Source organism: Heterocephalus glaber, unplaced genomic scaffold (assembly GCF_053883595.1).
Source record: "Heterocephalus glaber isolate CG9 unplaced genomic scaffold, H.glaber_assembly_v1.0 deba00001444, whole genome shotgun sequence".
Taxonomy (NCBI): domain Eukaryota; kingdom Metazoa; phylum Chordata; class Mammalia; order Rodentia; family Bathyergidae; genus Heterocephalus; species Heterocephalus glaber.
The window spans coordinates 16,731,650-16,749,828 of NW_028258297.1; the positions used below are offsets into that span (position 1 = coordinate 16,731,650).

General features: G+C 36.4%; 1 protein-coding gene across 10 annotated transcripts in view; it reads left to right on the top strand.

The window, feature by feature from the left end:
- Positions 1–18,179, top strand: part of Abcc9 (ATP binding cassette subfamily C member 9) — a 132,200-nt gene that overhangs the window by 43,868 nt on the left and 70,153 nt on the right. For all 10 annotated transcript variants that reach the window (XM_021259110.2, XM_087214025.1, XM_087214027.1 and 7 more), the window contains 3 exons: positions 2,288–2,392; positions 7,839–7,911; positions 10,891–10,996. In XM_021259110.2, coding sequence (XP_021114769.1) covers positions 2,288–2,392; positions 7,839–7,911; positions 10,891–10,996 — 284 coding nt within the window. The remainder of the gene's footprint in view (positions 1–2,287; positions 2,393–7,838; positions 7,912–10,890; positions 10,997–18,179) is intronic.

Genomic DNA, 18,179 nt, shown 5'->3' on the forward strand with positions numbered 1-18,179 from the left:
AATTGTTTCATTGATCAGCTGTGCTTCGTCTGAGAAGGTGCTACCATCTGTTTGTCTACACCACGGTTAACCATGCCTCAGAATGCTTGCTTGCACTGTATGGGCACAGACATAGTACAGAAATGAATGCTTAAAACATGTCTACACTTTTAGGCAGTGGGAAGTCAAATCTTTTAATTAGAAGTGCCCTCAAATGTTTTGCTTGATCTTAGTCTACCAAAGAGCTCACTAGATCATCTTTCAGAGGTATGAGGGTGAGCGGAGAGGGATGACCTCCAGGAAGAAGAGTTAGGGGAATCTGAATGACTTTTTGTATGAGGTGAGGGATAGAAGAAATACTGAACTGAGAAAAGGCTTTTGGAAGAAAAGAGAATCCCCTTCAGAGGCATCCAATATCTTCAGGGTTATTGAAACCAGACTGGACTTCTGATGTCTTTCGGGGTCATTCATCACTGCTGATGGGCCAAACCACAAATGACAAGCTTTTTTAAAATGGAGTGAAAAAAGCTGTGTGTTTGAAAATAGCACTAATGGAAACTGTTTCTTGAGAGTGCGTAAGATGCTATGTATTCTGTAAAAGCTTAGAGTTAAGTGGTTTTGGCTGTAGAATCTCCATGGAGAATTAGTGACATCCTAGACCCAAAGTCTCTTCAAATTACATCTGTGCAACTCAACTCAAATCTCTGTCAACACATCTCCTCTTCCCACCCTCTCCTCAGTTTTGTGATGAGCATGAAGTCATTCCTTTTGGACCTCTGGGGGCAATACTATTATAACATTAAAGGCTCTAAGAAGACAGTGAAGCTATATAGGTGTAGGCTTGTTTGGGGTGGGAAATATGGTAAAGAATATTCTTAAATATACTCATCCTGACTAACAGTGGCTTTCTGCAACATCTCATGCAGTACACTTCTGGGGCTATCTGTCAGGCCTACAGGAATAAAAAGCAAAACTAAAATAAAAATTTGAACACGCACTCACATTCTCTCTCTTTTTTCAGTTAAAATGTTCTTAGTATTTTCTGTGTGACATAACCATTGATAGAGCTTTTGATTTTCTCAGTGGCTTTTTAATCTGTGTTATTTATCCGCATGAAGCCCAGAATTGTACCATTTGATAGTTTGATGTTCTGCTGAGACAACAATTGATGGAAATTGGAAAAACAATATCTTGTTTGGATTAAATTACTGATTATTTGAAGACATTCCTAATTCCCATAGTAGAACTCAGTGGATTTTTCTAAAAGTTTAAACCTGCAATTCTTGGCCAGAAAATTTTTTTTTAAAGTTTCACAATTCTAGAGTCTTTTGCTCTTCTAGGTAATTTAACATTATTGAAGTATTACAATTTAGCTTTAATAACCTCTATAAGATATTTAAATAAGGCAGATAATTATTTATGTTGAAATATTTGCTTGCTAGGTTCCTGGAACAAATTTTCAACTTTCAGATTCTTCCAAATGGGAAATTTACAGGGCTAAATTTTCTATCTTCTCTTTAGAATTTTTTCTCTCTCTATATAAGAAATTAAACTCAAAATTAGAGAATGACAATTTTCTACTTATGACCAAATTTAAGTTTACTAAATTATAGGAAGACTGTCTCAGCATAGCTGGCTTCATCTATCTAATAGATGCTTTAGTCAGTTAATTAGGAATAGCACTGTAACATTTGAGATAGCCTAGATCATCCTATAGTATTTTATGGATCTCCTTATGAAACACTATACATCTTTGTTCAAAAATCCAAACCGTTTGCCAATCCACAGTAGATCCTTGGGGGATGCATAGCTCAGTCTGATTTTATATAAGTATATCAGATTCAAAATCCTCATGATTCCAAGGATGATCAATAATATACTGGTGGAATGTATATAAGCCCGGTGGATCTGACAAATGGAATTAATTTAATTGAGTTAGTCTGATCACTCTTTGATAGGACACAGCATTTTATATTCCCTAGATATATTCATCCATATAGCTGGAGAAAAATATATAATACCTAGTTTGGAACCCAGTACTTGAACTTCCATCATTTGCAAGTATTACATATTCATGTTTTCATTTTTCCATAAGAGGCTGGTAAATTAGGTTCAAAATTAGAACTCAGGATTTTTTTATTATTTGCTTTATTGGAAAAGCCATTGAAAATATTGAAATATGACATTCACTTTACTTCTTTTTCTTTGAATTTAAGTGAAGTAGCAATGTGAGTTAATGTTTAGTATAATCTTAAAGTTTTTTTCATAAAGCTTCAACTTGTGTTGTTTTCCATTTGGAATGCTGCAGCCAAAAACTATAAACAGGAAACAGCCTGGAAGATACCACCTGGACAGCTATGAACAATCAACACGACGTCTTCGTCCCACAGAGACAGAAGATATTGCAATAAAGGTTATTTTATTTTCTAGATTCTTACATGAATAGAAACACATCACTCTTTGTACCAGTGAGCTATCTCATTGCTGGGAAAAAGTACCTGATGTCCACAAGTTAAAGGAGGAGAAGTTCGGTTCATGGTTACAGAGGGTCCTGTCCATGGTGAACTAGCTCCAGAGCAAACTCATCATGGCAGAAGGGTCTGGTAGAGCAAAGCTGCTCACTCCATGGCTTTGGGAAGCCAAGCACAGGGGACGTGTGTCAGAAAGGAAGGGGCCGGGAGCCACATACAGTACCCAAGGTCATGTCCCATGACCCACCAGGACACACCCCAAAATATGCTTTACTAATTCCCTAGGCATATCTCAAGCCAATTAAGTTAACAATCATGATTAACAATCATACTGCAAGTGTCTAAATTGTGTTTTAAAAGTCTCCTTACAGTGGTCATAATCTTCACAGCATTTAACAAATATTCTGATGAAGTCATCATTCCCAATCCCTCCTCACCTTTCGATCGCCAGTACATTATTCTAATTAGAGAAGAAGCCTTTCTTTTAAACCCTTGTTAGAAGCTAGTATCCAAGCTGCTTCCTCTTATTACTCTTGTGTAAATGGATTAATAGAGAACTCCAATATTACAAATCCAATTTTTAAGGAAGAAAATTAGATAGAATTTTTTGCCAACCGGAAAGGCTGAGGCCAATGTTGTATTTTCCAGGCAGCTTCCCAGTTCTCCACACTGCCTTTGTTCTTATCTCACACTTGACCTTTTGTGTCCCCAGGCTTTTGTGCTTAGGTAGAACTTGGGTAGAACAAGCACCCACAGGAACATAGCTGGGGACTGATGGTTGCGACCCTGAGCCGTGGTTTGCCCACCTTCACATGCCATTTAAAGATGGTTGTTTTGAGGATAAAATGATATCTCACATGCAAATCTTACCGAGAGTTCTTGTGATTCTCAGCTCCAGCCACCCATGAGAGTTGCCCAGAAAGCTTTTAAAATATAGGTAGGAGACCTGGGCATCATTTAAAAAATGTGTGTGGCTCTTTCCTAGGCAGTTATAATGTTCAGGCAGGATGTGAGTTTCTGGGCTACGAAAAGGTTAAGAATGAGATTCTAGAAAGAAGCCACTATACTGTTGTCCCCAAAACACACCAGGATAACAACTAAATAGTAGGGACTGGGCAAAAGGGCTAGTTTTGTTGTTGTTTTTTTTTATACTGGGTATCGAACTCAGGACCTTGTGCTTGTGAGGCAGGCAGCAGCACCACTGAGCTAAATCCGCAGCCTGAAAAGGGCTACTTTTTAAAAATTTTTACTTGTAATTTTTGGTTTAATACAATGTGAATCTAAAAGCATGTTTCTTTTCCACATGTCTTTTTGTTTTTATTTTGAAGATTAAAAAAAAGAGCCTGTGGTGGTTTTTAATTTTTTCAAAATTGACCCTTTTACACACCAAAAAAGAAAAACAAGTCTGAAAATAAAAACCTGTTTACCTATGCCCCAGAAGTTACTATGCCTCTGAATAGCGACCGTCATTTCAGGCTCACCTGCAAGCCTGAATATTTTATTTATGCTGAAAGTTCTCAAGGTAGTAAGAACTTACTATCTTTTAAAAATATGTTTTATTGTGAAATACAGAATACAGGAGAAAAGTACATATTTATATTGCCAGCTTCCCCAGAAATCCCCAGAACATACAGCTTCTCTTGCCTCTTTCTGGACATGTATTTGCCACCTTGACTTCTATATTTTCTTGATTATCTTTGTTATGCATGCCTCCCTTCCCACCAAAAAAACCCATCATATTTTTTAGTTTTTTTGTAAAGTTTGAATAGGTGTGCATGTGTACATTTTGCTCTTTGGGGCCAACTATTACACGTGTCTAATTCATCTGTGTTGCTGTAGGAGCCTGTAATTCATTGATTTGCACTGCTGCATGATGTCCCATTTTATAAATATACCAGAATTTAGTCATCTACTCTACTCTTCATGGTGTTGGGGTATTTTTCAGTTTGGATCCATTGTAAATAGTTACTGAGTTGTAGGGTACAGACATCCCCAGCTTTCCTGGAGAAGGGAAAACTATTTTCCAAAGTGATAAAGCCAGTTTATACCTCTGCCACTAGTGATTTTCCCTGTATCCCTGATCCTCATTTGTGTCTACGCCCCCCTGTCCCCTCCTGCCCTCCCAGCCTTTATGGCACCAGCTCTTTCATGCATAAGATATATGTTTAAACACGCTTATGTCCTTGTAAGCTTTCAATTTTATTAAATGTTTCTCTGCTGGTTTGTTCCTTGTAACTGAACCACTGAGTTGTGTACTATGCATCACTGCATTTTACTTATCGCTGTTGATGGACACCCCTGCCTGGGGTTGAGGGTTTTTAAAATTGTCATTAGTCTATGTTTGCAGTGCCTAATGATTGTATTCATCGCGGGGAGTTAGTACCTGTGCATGACACATCTTGATTCTTGTCATGTCCCATTCCCATCTCCCGTCTTCCCCCTCCCTCGGAGAGCTGGAACTGAGCTCTAAACTTACTTCTGTCTTCCCTCTGTCACCAGTTATTGTGATGGTGATTATTGTGCCATCCTTATATGAACCTGTGAAAAGATTTATTTATATATTAGCTGGGTTCCCAACATCAAAAAAAGTAGTCATGAAGCCAAGTAGTCGCGGACCCCTGCTGGTGGAAAATGATTGTATTTTGTATAAGGCAGAGGGAATGGAAGTGGAAATTGTAGAAGATATTTATGTTAGTCTTCTTCCTCTTTTTGGAGTGGAGATTTTTTCCCTCTTTCACTTCTGTCTGGCACCAGCTCATGAAGTAACACCACATTCTTCTAGTTCTTTCCTGCTGCTTTCAGATCATATCTTTCTCATAGTCTGGTGAAGCTGTGGCATTTCTACATCTTCTCACATCTATGATCAGAGGACCCATGAAGCGAAGAGTTAGTATCTGTTTGCTAGTCCATCCTGCCTTTGCATGTGACACACATTGATGTGATTTAAATTGCCAAGTTCACAGTCTGTCTTATGTTTCAGCCCAGAGTTCCTTGATCTAGTCTCACTACATTTGCACAACCTCTTGGATGTCCACACTTGGTCACCACCTGGAACTGTGCCCCTCCGAAATCATACTCTCTTATCCCAATCAGTCACTGACAGAAGCCCAACCCCCAAGCTTTCTTGGGCATTCACCTTCTTGGCTATTATTTTATAACCTCATTGAAACCTCCAGTATCTCCAGCTCCTTCCCCCCACCCCGAGTTCTTTAGTACCTTTCTGTAGCAAATGAACCTCATGCCTTCAACATGCCAACACCCAGGCTGCCGAGTACTACGTAGTATGGTGCGGCCACAGATTGACTGTCTTGGACTTCGCTGACCCTTAGGAGTCCTTAGCGATCCTTTCACATGCCTCTCATCAGAGTGACCTTCCAAGCCTAGAGTAGACACTCAGCTGTCACCACTGTCCTCCCACCTCCTGATATCTCTTTCTGAGCTGCCTCTTTCTGCAGTTGACTTTAGCTTGCAATTCACCAAAGACATTAGCAGAGTCATGCAGGGCCCCTGTCAGCTTCCTGCTGGCTCTGCCAAACCCAGCTAGTTTTGCACCTCTCTTAGTCTCCTTGCCTTCTCTGAGAGAAGAAGGGATCCTCCATCTCAGAGGCTGTATACTTTCTTTGAGTGCCATTTGTCATTTAGCCACAGTATCTTCAACTCCTGCCCCAGCTGGCTCTCTTTCTTATTTCACACAACACATTTCACAGATTTCTGATCTTGGACCTATTCTCACTGTAGTTCTTTACCCAGAAATGCACTTACTTGTTGACATTCAGTATGTTTTCCAAAACTATCTAAAAGGCCTCTTCTTCCAGAAAGGTTTTGACTCATCTCAGACATATCTGATTTTCTTTTTTTTCCTGAACTGCTGTTAGTACTTGGCCCATGCTGTCTTTTATTTACCAGTCATGTGCCACTTAATGACAAGATAAGTTCTGAGACGTGCAGGCATTTGCCCTGACTACATCCCCAGTTCTTTCTTTTATTTTTAATTTTGAGACAGATTCGTGTTGAGTTGCTAAGTTGCCCAGGTTGAGCTTGAACTTGTAATACTCCTGCCCCAGACTCTCAAAGTTCTGGGATTACATACATACAGCGTCACACCTGGCTTAGGCAATGTAATCTTAAGGGACTGCCATCGTACCTGCAGCCTGTCATTAATAGAAACATTATGCAGAACATACTTTTTTTTGCGGTTTATTTACTTGACTGATTGCAAGTTCCATGGTGTCAGCGATGGCTCATAATAACTTCTTGGTAAGCTACCCCAGTCCAAACGAACACAGTGCTTCACCCAGTGCAGGTGCTTAGTCAGTAGTTGTAAAGCGATCAATAATTTTGCCTTTTCATGCCGTCCTCCCTCCCTGACTAATTTCGTGCAAAACTATGTGATGGATATTAAATGCTCTGGCTTACATTTCACAAGCTAGAGAAAACCTACAGGGAGAAACCCAATGTAGCCTTTTCAAGCGGAGGTTTTTACTCTTAAATTGGCTCATTCAGAGCTTTCTAGGGCTGTGTTTAGTTACAGTTTAGGTGATTCCAGTTCATTTTGTGAAATTGCTCAGTGATAATGTCCTCAAATATCTCATCATCTGTGGCTTTGAAATAAAATACTGACTTAGGAGAGAGGTGTAGCTACAGTGTCCCCTGTTTTCTCAGGCACTGTCTTCTCCCTGATCTACTTCGTCCTCCTAATTCTTGGATGTGGGTATACCTCCTTTGATTTTACATTTTTGTAACTGTAAAATTCCTAAGTCCACTTGAAACTTGTTAAAACAAATAACCTGCTGGGGAGGAATACAGGGCTTTGTGATCATTGCTGATTGCTGACATTTATACCACCAAGGAAAGTTGCCTCATTTCTATGTTTATTTCCATTCTCCTTCACTCTTTCCTTTAACTTCAGAAAAATAGCCCTAAATCTACACAGTTCAGGAAACTCATTCATTATGGACCCTCCCTCAGCTAATAAAATCATTTTGTTGTAAGAATTTGTGATTATTTCTGTTCTTCATTTTGGTATTGCTAGGATTTCTGGGGATTGTCTACTAGTGAAAAAAATCAATGTAGAGACTTCTTTGGAAAATATTTGGAATGGTTACTTTTTAAAAATGCACACATGTACATGATCCAGTAATCCCAAATTTTCAAAGAAAATTGCTGTGATTTTTAGCATTCTTCATAATATCATTAATTGAAAGACTTCCCTTTTACCTCCTTTTTAGTTTTTAATTACCACTAAAAGTTCTAACTCAAAGTTAGAATTTTATTACTGCATATTCTACCTTGTCTTAAAAGTTTCAGTCTTTTAAAAAGAAAGTTTATTTTATTTGAGATTATTCTGTAGTACATACATAATTTAATTTCTGTATTCTTATTTTTTAGGTCACAAATGGATACTTTTCATGGGGCAGTGGTTTAGCTACACTATCCAATATCGACATCCGAATTCCTACAGGTAAGGGTTATTTGTTAAGCATTTTTATAATTGTTAATTATAACAACCACAGTTTTCCAAGACAACCAAGCTTAATTAAAAGAGAAAAACTTTTTAAAGGGATACCAATTAGTTATTATTATATATTTGCACCACTCTGCTAATGAGTGAATGTATCACTGTGATAATAATAAAACCTGTCCTTCAAACCAGGGTCTATACTTTTGGACAGGTTATGTTTTCTTGCTGAGTTTGGGCCATGTAAAGAATAGAGTAATTGCTTTCTCATTTTGTTTGAGAAAAACTAAAGAAAGAGTGCATGAGAAAATGATCCTCTATGTCTGAAGAGAGTTGGTGAGGTTTTCAAGTTATTTAAGGCTCAGCTATCGAATAATTTTATCTATGCATCTATTTACATATTTATTTTTAAGTTTTTTTGAGACACAATGATCTACAAAATTGCATGCATTTAATGTTTGCATTTTGAAGAGTATAGACACATACATATGTTCATGATACTATCATCGCAACCAAGGAAATAAATACGTAGTAATGTCCAAAAATGTCTCTGGGCTCTGCTTTTTTTCTGGGAAGAACACTCAAAATCTGTTCCATTAAATTATCTTAAAGCCCATTCTACTGTATTAGTAATGATGGGTATTATGTTGAACAGCAGATGCCCAGAACTCTTTCATCTTACATAACTGAAATTTCATCCTCACTGAGCAATAATTGCTCTTTTCTCTGTTCTGTCCACACTGGCAACTGTTACTCTATTTTCTGCTTCTATGACTTTGACTATTTTCATACCTCATGTAAGTGGAAGCATGCAGTACTTGTCTTTCTGTTACTGGTGTATTTCACTTGGCACAATGTTCTCCAGGTCTATTTATGTTGTTGGAAATGGTAGGACTTTCTTTGTTTGAAAGTTGTATAATATTCCATTGCATGTGTTTTCCATATTGCATGCTTTCTTCAACCATTGGTGAATAGAAAAAGTTAATTTGCATCTTGGATGCTGTGTATAACACTACAATGAAATGGGACTGCAGATACATCCTTAAGATTGTAATTTTAATTATTTTCTATGGACATTCAGAAATGAGATTCTGGATCATGTGGTAGTTCTATTTTTAATTTTTCTGAAGAACCTGAATACATACTGTTTTCCATAGTGACTGCACAATTCTACATACCCAACAGTAGTGTATAACATTTCAGTTTATCCATATCCTTGCCAAAATTTTGTTTTTTTTAAAAAAATAATTACTATGTTAACAAATGTGAGGTGCTTTATCATTGTGGTTTTCATCAGCATTTCTCTGATAATTACCTTTGGTGAACACCGTTTTATACACCTGGTGACAATTTCTATGTCTTCTTTGAAGAAATAGCTATTTGGCTACTTTGTTCATTTTTCATTGGGTTATTTGTGGTTTATTTTGCTATTGGGTTGTAGAAGATTCTTATATATTTTTGATCCTAGCCTCTTATCAGATAGTTTGCAAATATCTTCTCCTATTCTGCCAGTTGCATTTTCCCTCTGTTGGTTGTTCTGTTTAATGTGCAGAAGGTTTCTATTTTGATGAGGTCATGCTTCTCTATTTTTTGTTTTGTTGCCTGTACTTTTGATATCAAATCCAAGAAATCATTGCTAAATTTGATATCAGGAGGTTTTCCCGCTATGCTTTCTATGAAGATTTTTATAGTTTCAAGTTTAACAATGAAGTCTTTAGTCTATTTTGAATTTATTTTGTGTATGACAAGATATAGCAGTCCAAATTCATTTCTTTGCATGTGGATACTCAGTTTCCCCCATATCATTTGTTCAAGAAACTCTTCTTCACTGTGTGATGCTGACAACCTTGTTGAAGATCAGTTGCCTGTGTAACAGTGGATTTACTTCTGTGCTCTCTATCTGTTCCATTGAGGGTGTGTGTTTTTGTGTGTGTGTGTGTGTACCTTTATGGTAGTACCAGAGTGTTTTGATTACCATAGCTTTGTAATATATTTTGGAGTCAAGAAGTGTGATGCCTCCAGATGTGTTCTCCCAAAATTGATTTGGCTATTTGAGGTCTATTTTGGTTCCATTTGAATTTAAAATTTTTTCAAATTTCTGTAAAATATGTCATTTAAACATAGATTGAGGTTACATTGAACCTGTAGATTGCTTTGGGACACATTAACAATATTATTTCTTCAAATCCATGAATGTGGGATTTCTTTACATTTATTTGTGTTTTCTTCAATTTCTTTCATCAGTGTTTTAATTTTTAGTGTATAAGTCTTTCTCTGCCTTAGTTAAATTTATTCCTGAATATTTATGTACTAACATCAAAGTATCCACATATGAAAATAAGAGAATAGTACCATTTATAATAACATTTAAAAGATTAAATTACTTAGGAATAAACCCAATGCCTGGCATGGTGGCACATGCCTTTAATTTTAGCACTCAGTAGGCTGAAGCAGGAGGATTGCTGCATGTTTGAGACCAGTCTGGCTCCATAGTAAACTCAAGGGTGGCCTAAACTATATGTCTAGACCCTTTCTCAAAAAAAAAAAAAAAAAAAAGGTCAGTAGGTTAGGATTTTTCTGTTATATATACACATTAAAGTGAGAAATTACAGTGGGTGTCTTGATGACTTGGCCCAAATTTCTTTCAACTAAATTATCAATTTTAGCCAAAACTGTCTTTCTCCTGAGTGAAATGAATAATAAATTTAAAATTAATCTAGATGATTTATGAATTTATTTAATTATTCTCTTTAGTTCTCAGTTTTACAAATAATAAACTAAGACCTACATATTTTAATTTTTCTTTATTTTTTCAAAAGGACATGCATATCAAGGAAAGAAGGTATTTAGATTGGTTTATTGCTGGAAGCCAAACCAGGCCATCAATTGTAAAACATTAGCCTTTTCTAAATGTGTTTTAATTTTATTTTGCTAAGAAAATTCCTTCTCATCTTCTTGTTCCCTTTTGTCTTCTTTCTGTAGGTCAGCTAACCATGATCGTGGGTCAGGTAGGATGTGGGAAATCCTCCCTTCTCCTTGCCATCCTTGGTGAGATGCAGACACTGGAAGGAAAAGTTCACTGGAGCAAGTATGTGTCTTTTTAATTGGTTTCTGTTCTCTGTCATACACTGATAATCTTCTAAGGAAGGGACTTAGAACAGTAGATTCATATGTTGAGTCTGAGGACCCTTCAAAAAATGAGCACAGATTTAAAAAAAAATTAGTGGCAATCATAAAACAATTTATTATAGAGATTTATAATAGTATAAACTAGTATGTTGCTGAGATAAAAGTAAGGTTTGGATTAGAAAAACAAATTTTTAAAAATAAATGAATAATACTCAAGAATAACTTAATAATTTAATCTATAATGGAAGAAGTTATGGAAAACTTGCCTTATTTATAAAGCTTAAATACAAACAGCATTACTGATCAAAGTTTGGAGAAGAAATAGAAAATGACCTTTTCCAAAATCTTCCTTAAAAAATGAAAATAACTGATTTCTTTTTACACTTAATGTAAACTAGACACTAGAAGTATCTAGCTAGAGATGATTAGGCTAGACTAGAGTGTTGTACAACTCTAAAAATGTGGAAAAGGAGGTATCTAGTGTGGTATTTTTTCTAAATATTGGAATGATGTTTTTAAAATACCTTGTGGTAATAAGTAAGTTAGGAAAATAATTACATAACATTAAGTAATAAAGAGTAAACCCTATTTAATTTGGTCTACTTAGTAGATTTCCAGTAAGCAGTTTATGAATAAAGTAGCTGTAGTTTCTGTAAGAAATTAGACTGTTATCTAGTAGTTTTCAATGTCATGTGCTCTTGGCCCTAGGAAATATTGAGCAAGGTCTGGAGACATTGGTAAATACTTAATGGCTGTTAAACTGGTGAAATGGGCTGCTACTGTTCTTTTTTAAAAAAATTCTTTTATTGGTACATTTTAGGTACACAGCACAATTACATTTCTCATTGGGAACTGTACCTTTACATAATGCATCTTGGTTCTTATTTTTTCCCCATTCCTAGCCCTCCCTTCACCCCCTCCATCCTTCCCTATTTACAAAGACTTTATCTCCATTTTTTCCATTTCTCATCATTTTTCCTTTCCCTTCTTTCCTTTCCCCTGCCCCTCCCACTACCCCTACCCCTTTGGACCTTTTCTTCCTATTTTGCATTATCGATTATTCATTCTAATCATTGGTACATTTTAGGTATACAATATAATGACATTCATCATTGGAAATTTGCACCTTTACATAATCTCTCTTGGTTCTTATTTTTCCCCCTTCCCCAGCCCTCCCTTCAACCCCTCCATTCCTCCCTATTTACAAAGATTTTGTTCCTATTTTTCCATTTTCTCATATTAATCCCATTCCTTTCTATCCTTTCCCCTAGCCCTCCCACTTCCTTCCCCTTTGCCCCTTTTCTTCCTATTTCACATTACCTATTATACATTTTAGTCCTTATTTACACTTTCAGTTTCTCACACCAGAGAAGCTATTCAGTATTTATACGGGTGTGTCCTATTTATTTCACTTAAGAGTATCGCCTCAATCTGCATCTACTTAGCTATAAATGTCTCTAATTTCTCATTTTTTATGGCCGAGTAGTACTCCATTTACTGTTCTTGTGAGTAGAAGCCAGTGATGCTACTGAACATCCTGTAATGTACAGGGCTGCATCCCTCCCCCGAAACAAGGAATTATCTTGCCCCAAATGTCAGTTTTGCCTAGGTTGGGAAACCTCGCTCTAATCCCATAGATGTACTTTAATATCATTTTGTACCTACTGTTATGAGTCTGCTCCTTACCTTCACAAATATTTCTCAAGCAGTAAAGACTGTTTATAAGCCTCTTTAGAATAGACTTCATTTAAAATTACATTGAAAAGAAAGAAATTGTTGTATGAAATTTTACGTGGAATCAGAACTGTAAAACTTGTTTTGAATGTCACTGGCAAAAGAAGAAGGCTGAGAAATGCTAAGTGTACAATTTAAAACATGTTTATTTTATGAAAAGATACAACAAAATTTCATAGTCAAGTAATAAGAGAATAACAGTAATGATAGCTATTACACTGTGTATCATTATCTTCAAATTAATTACTCAGAGTATTGGTACAAGAAATAAGTCAAAAAGATACTTACAAAAAAGAAACAAACAAATAATGACACAAATCTTTCTTGTCAATGAACTAAGATAAGCTAGTAGTATAAGTGAAACCAATAAACATATATATTGAAATATTTTTAAAACATAGGAATTGTAGTTCAGGAAAGTATTTGAATTTCTCTCTATTTCCCATTTACTTCTTTTCTATTTTGTTCTTTGTGTTTTTCATATAAGAGAAACCATGGAATTTTTGAGCTTATGTGTCTGACTTATTTCACTTAACATTATTTTTTCAAGTTGCATCCATTTACTTATGAATGTTCCTACAATTTACCCCTGTTGGAAAAGTCTAAGAGATAATATGCATGAATGTAGAAGAGCATATTTAGCAGAGATCCCAGGAAATAATATGGCCTCAATTTATTTCCTGGATTTTTGTTGCTGATCACTAAAGTCAGGCACAAGATGAAGTTCACCCTGCCGCTATCACTGTCCATCTTGGACAAAGAAACTAATTCTAGGAGGTAAATTATATTGTGTGACTTGTACCATAATAATCAAGTTATTTGGGTTTTGCTTTTACTCTTTTTCACCATCATTAAAGCAGAGGGAAAGGATGAGAGATAGTGACCGGAAAAGCTTGAGATTCTTTTCCATGCCTCTAGATAGTCCTCTCAATCTGGTCTTCTTCAATGTTATTTAAATCTTCAGGCCCTAACTGATTCCCCATATTATTGCTAATAATTACATTTTATTAAGGAATAAATGATATAAGGATGTAGAAAATATTCTTACATAATCTAATCATTTATTTTCTTGTTTCTGAGCCTGTATCTCATTTCATAAAGGTGGTATGATCTTATTTAAAATAATATAGTACAACAAAGCTGTGAGAAGGTAAAGGAATCAAGCAGGAAATAAGGTTTAAATGATAATCTGAGAAGTTTACAGAAATGCATGCAATACAGGGCACACATCCTATGAGCTTCACGGAAGGTAGCAAAGAGGAAAACATGAGATTAAAAAACAATTTCATTTACTCAACAGAGTTTAAGATATTTCTTTTTGGAAAGAACTTTAAAAGAAATCTCTCCCACATATCCTGATTTTTTAAAAAGCTGATAAAAGGTTATGTAATGTTTAACGCCCTCAGTATTCCTAAAAATGTATTCAAAAGCAAATTTCATGTATCAGTTAATAAGAATAAAATTGAGAACACCACGAGTTGATTTAGTAAATGTCATTTGAGTGTTCAGAAGGCATGTGGGAGGGAGTGAAGGAAATGATGTATATTGAATTGAAACAATGTGGCCTACATTTGCAGGTCTTCAATATTATTTGATGCAGGAATGATTAACTACATTTGGGGAAATGGGTGAATTGAACATCATTCGAACTGTCCTCAGTGTTCAGCCTGTTGGTGCAGAGTATAGACATTTTGTTTCTTAATATTTGTCTTTTTTTCATTCAATAAGGATTCATTGCATGAAACATTAGGATACCTCCTTTGTTTTAGATACTGATATAGGTATGAAGCATTGTGAAAAGAGGGACTTAGTCTCTGGCCTCATGGACTTTCCCCTAGTGTATGGCCTGTGTACCATACAACAATCAACAAGAAAACATAAGTAATATTAGAGTGTGACAAATGCTGAGACTTGTTTATTACAAAGTGGTAGAGTAAGTGGTATGGGATGAGGGACAATTTAGAGATGATTTCAGAAAAGGTCTTTGAGGAATTGACATTTCAGCTGAGGAATGGATACTACGAGTGGAGGTGCTGCGTGTGGGGATGGAATTGCCATGTTGGAGAGATAGAAAAGGGACTGGAATATCTGGGGGTGGTGACAGAAAGATACAAGCCCAGGCTGCCTGTCGAGGAGACTGCAGGAGGGTATAATCTGAGTGAAGATTTTATTCCAAATTCCATGGGAAGCCATTGCAGAAGCTTCAGTGGAGGAGTCATTTACGTTTTGAGAAGGTATCATTTGCAATTTGAAAAGTTGATCTTGACTATTGTGTAGACAATGGATTATGAAGACAGTGGGGGAAGTGGGGAGGTCATTGAGGAATTCATTCCACTAGTCCAGCGGAGAGAGTGAGATACCATGAGGCAGCACAGCAGCTGTGGAAATGACCAGAGTGAATAGACTCAGCTAGCACCAAGAGAATGAAGGGGTGAGAGCGGGGAATTGGCATGATTCTGAGTCTCTACAAACTCTGTAACTTAAAAACCATCTTTTGAGCCAGAGGTGGTGGCGTATGCCTGTAATCCCAGCTCTCAGGAGGCTGAGGCAGGAGGATTGTCCTGAGTTCAAGGCCAGCCTGAGCCATATAGTGAGTTCTAGTCCAGCCTGAACTACATAGTGAGAACCTTTTCAAAAAACAAACAAATAAATATAAAAATTGTCTTTTTTATGAACATTTGCCTTAGTAAACAACAGCTTCATCTCTTTATGGCAGAAAGAACTAAGGTTTTCTTTAAAAGGTGTTTGTTGTGTTGGCTCCAAACACAGGCAAATGAAAAAGAAAGCCTCTAAGAGATTAGAAAAGCTAATGTAAATTCTATTTTTTTATTAAAAGAATTGCTTAATTCTCTTTCATGGTACCCTTAGTATTTGATAAAACATATTTTCAGATCATGAATGTTCAGAAGATACTGATCCTGTTTTAAAGAATTATTTGTAAGCTGAGCAAGGTAGTACACACCTGTGATCCCAGCACTTGGGAGGCGGAGGCAGGAGAATTGCCACGAGTTTCAGGCCAGCCTGGGCTACCTAGTGAGACCCTGTCTCAAAACCCAAAAACAAAAAAATAATAAATAGTCGTTTGTGATTACTCTTCATTCTAGAAAAGAAAAGCAGTGTGTCCAGTCTAATAAGGAAGGACATATAAATATTAATTAGAGCCACGCTAATTTAGAAATATGCAAAGGTTAAAAGTCTCATTTCAGCAGACTGAACTGTTTGATTTTTTAAAGCTTAAAACAAAATGAAGCAAAGCTATGAACGAAATGTTATGATAAGGCATTCAGGGCCCTGTTGCCCTTCTTTCGCCATTGTCATTCCTTCTTTTCTTTATCTTTGGTTGTGTCAGTTTTTTTGCAGATGTGCCCTCATAGACTGGCATGAACAAAATCCAGGGAAGTACTCTCACCTATCACAGAGAGAAATACTTACTTTGGGCTGGAGAGAAAGCACTGCTATTCATGCAGGACACACCCACATGGGTAGGAAGTGGGGCACCAAGACACTGTTGGATGTTTCCTGCTACATTGATCCAGGCTGACCTGTTGTAGAAACAGCAGAGAGATGAGAAAGAAGAGGGAGGAATTTTAAAATTCTCTCTACTTGTCAGATTGCCACTTTGTACATCAGTCTTGCATCTGGGTATGCTTCTGTATTTGTAGAAAATCGAATGTGCCTGAATGAAGTTGGCCTTTCCTGTTTGATACGACACACAGTAATTCTACTGCTCTTTTCAGAGTGAAAACTAAAATGCCTAACTTAAATGGATATAGTTCCAGTGAAAGAGTCCAGAATGAGTAAGAATTGTGGTAATCGTGTGAAAAATAGCTGTCATTATTTTCTGGCTTTTTAAAATTTTCCTTTTCTTCTCATCCATGCTCTCGGCCATTCTCCTCCAGGCCCATCTATCCTGATGTTCTATCTTTTACCACCGTTGTATAATCAGCTTAATTTTTTAAAGACAGATGAATTGATAAGATATTCCTTTTGATGTAGCTTTGCTTGACAAAGGCACCCATTGAGTCAGCTTTCCTGGAGCAGATGTAATTTAGCATGCTGGTATCCACATCTAGCTTCTCTCCTTCCAAATATTGCTCCTTTTTTAGTCTTGCAAAAGTCACTCTTTCTCATTCCATAATGTATCAACCATAATATTAAAAATTATTAGTGCATCAACTTTGATTTTACTCTCAAAGGAAAATACACACAAATCCTATACGTTGAGGTCTTCAGAATTGAAATCTTACTCTGTATTCAGGATAGAAATTTCTCTGTCTGGCCTCTTTGCTCTCTTGTTGCCATCTGCTCTGTTCACTACTGCACTGAATGGTGGGGAATGAGTCTAGACATGGAAGAGATTTTTCCAGGCAATCAAGCAAGGTCCGATGTTGGAATTTGGAGAGAATACCATTTCTTTATTTTGGGAGACAAAAAATATAACTTCCCCCAGTAGAATTTGATTAAACAAATTCTCTCACTTTCATGTGAGAGACTATCACATTATTTATGAAAAATATTAGTGAAAGAATTGGATAGTTTTTAATTTGGTCATGAAGGATGAATACTTCCATGATCTATATCCACTTTTTCTTGCTTTCTCTAGGACTAATAAGCTTAATAGAACATCTATGTTTTACTCATAAAGGGACATACACACCAATCCTTCTAAACAGAGGTCCTCAGAAGTGAAGATCCCCTATGTGCTGTCTTGCTTTTTTGAAGACCTCATTATATTAATTAATCTTGCTCTTTTACAAATGTCTTTATTCATTGTTCTCCACATTCCATTATTCTCCATTTTAAAAATGGTCTTGCCTATTTCTCAAACAACTGGACTATTTCCTTTTGAAAGTAGTCCATCCACTCTTTCTTTTTTTTTTTTTTTGAGATTCTATTTTTTTATTGGAAATTTGCATTTGTACATAATCTCTCTGGGTTCTTATTTTTCCCCCCTTCCCCTTCCCTCCCTTCAACCCCTCCATCCCTCCCTATTTACAAAGACTTTCCATTTTTTCATTTTCTCATATTAATTCCATTCCTTTCTTTCCTCTCCCCTAGCCCTCTCACTTCCCCTTTGCCCCTTTTCTTTCTATTTCACATTGTCTATTATATCATTTAGTTCTTTTTTTTCCCCATTAACTTTATTGGTACATTTTAGGTATAAAATACAGTTACATTCATCATTGGGATCTTGTACCATTACATGAGTCTCTTGGTTCTTATTTTTTTTCCCCTTCTCTTGCCCTCCCTTCACCCCCTCCATACCTCCCTATTTGCAAAGACCTTGTTTCCATGTTTTTTCCTCTTCTCATATTTTTTCCTTTCACTTTTTTCCCTTCCCCTACCCCTCCCAATTCCCCTGCTCTTTTAGACCTTTTCTTCCTGTTACACAATATCAGTTATACATT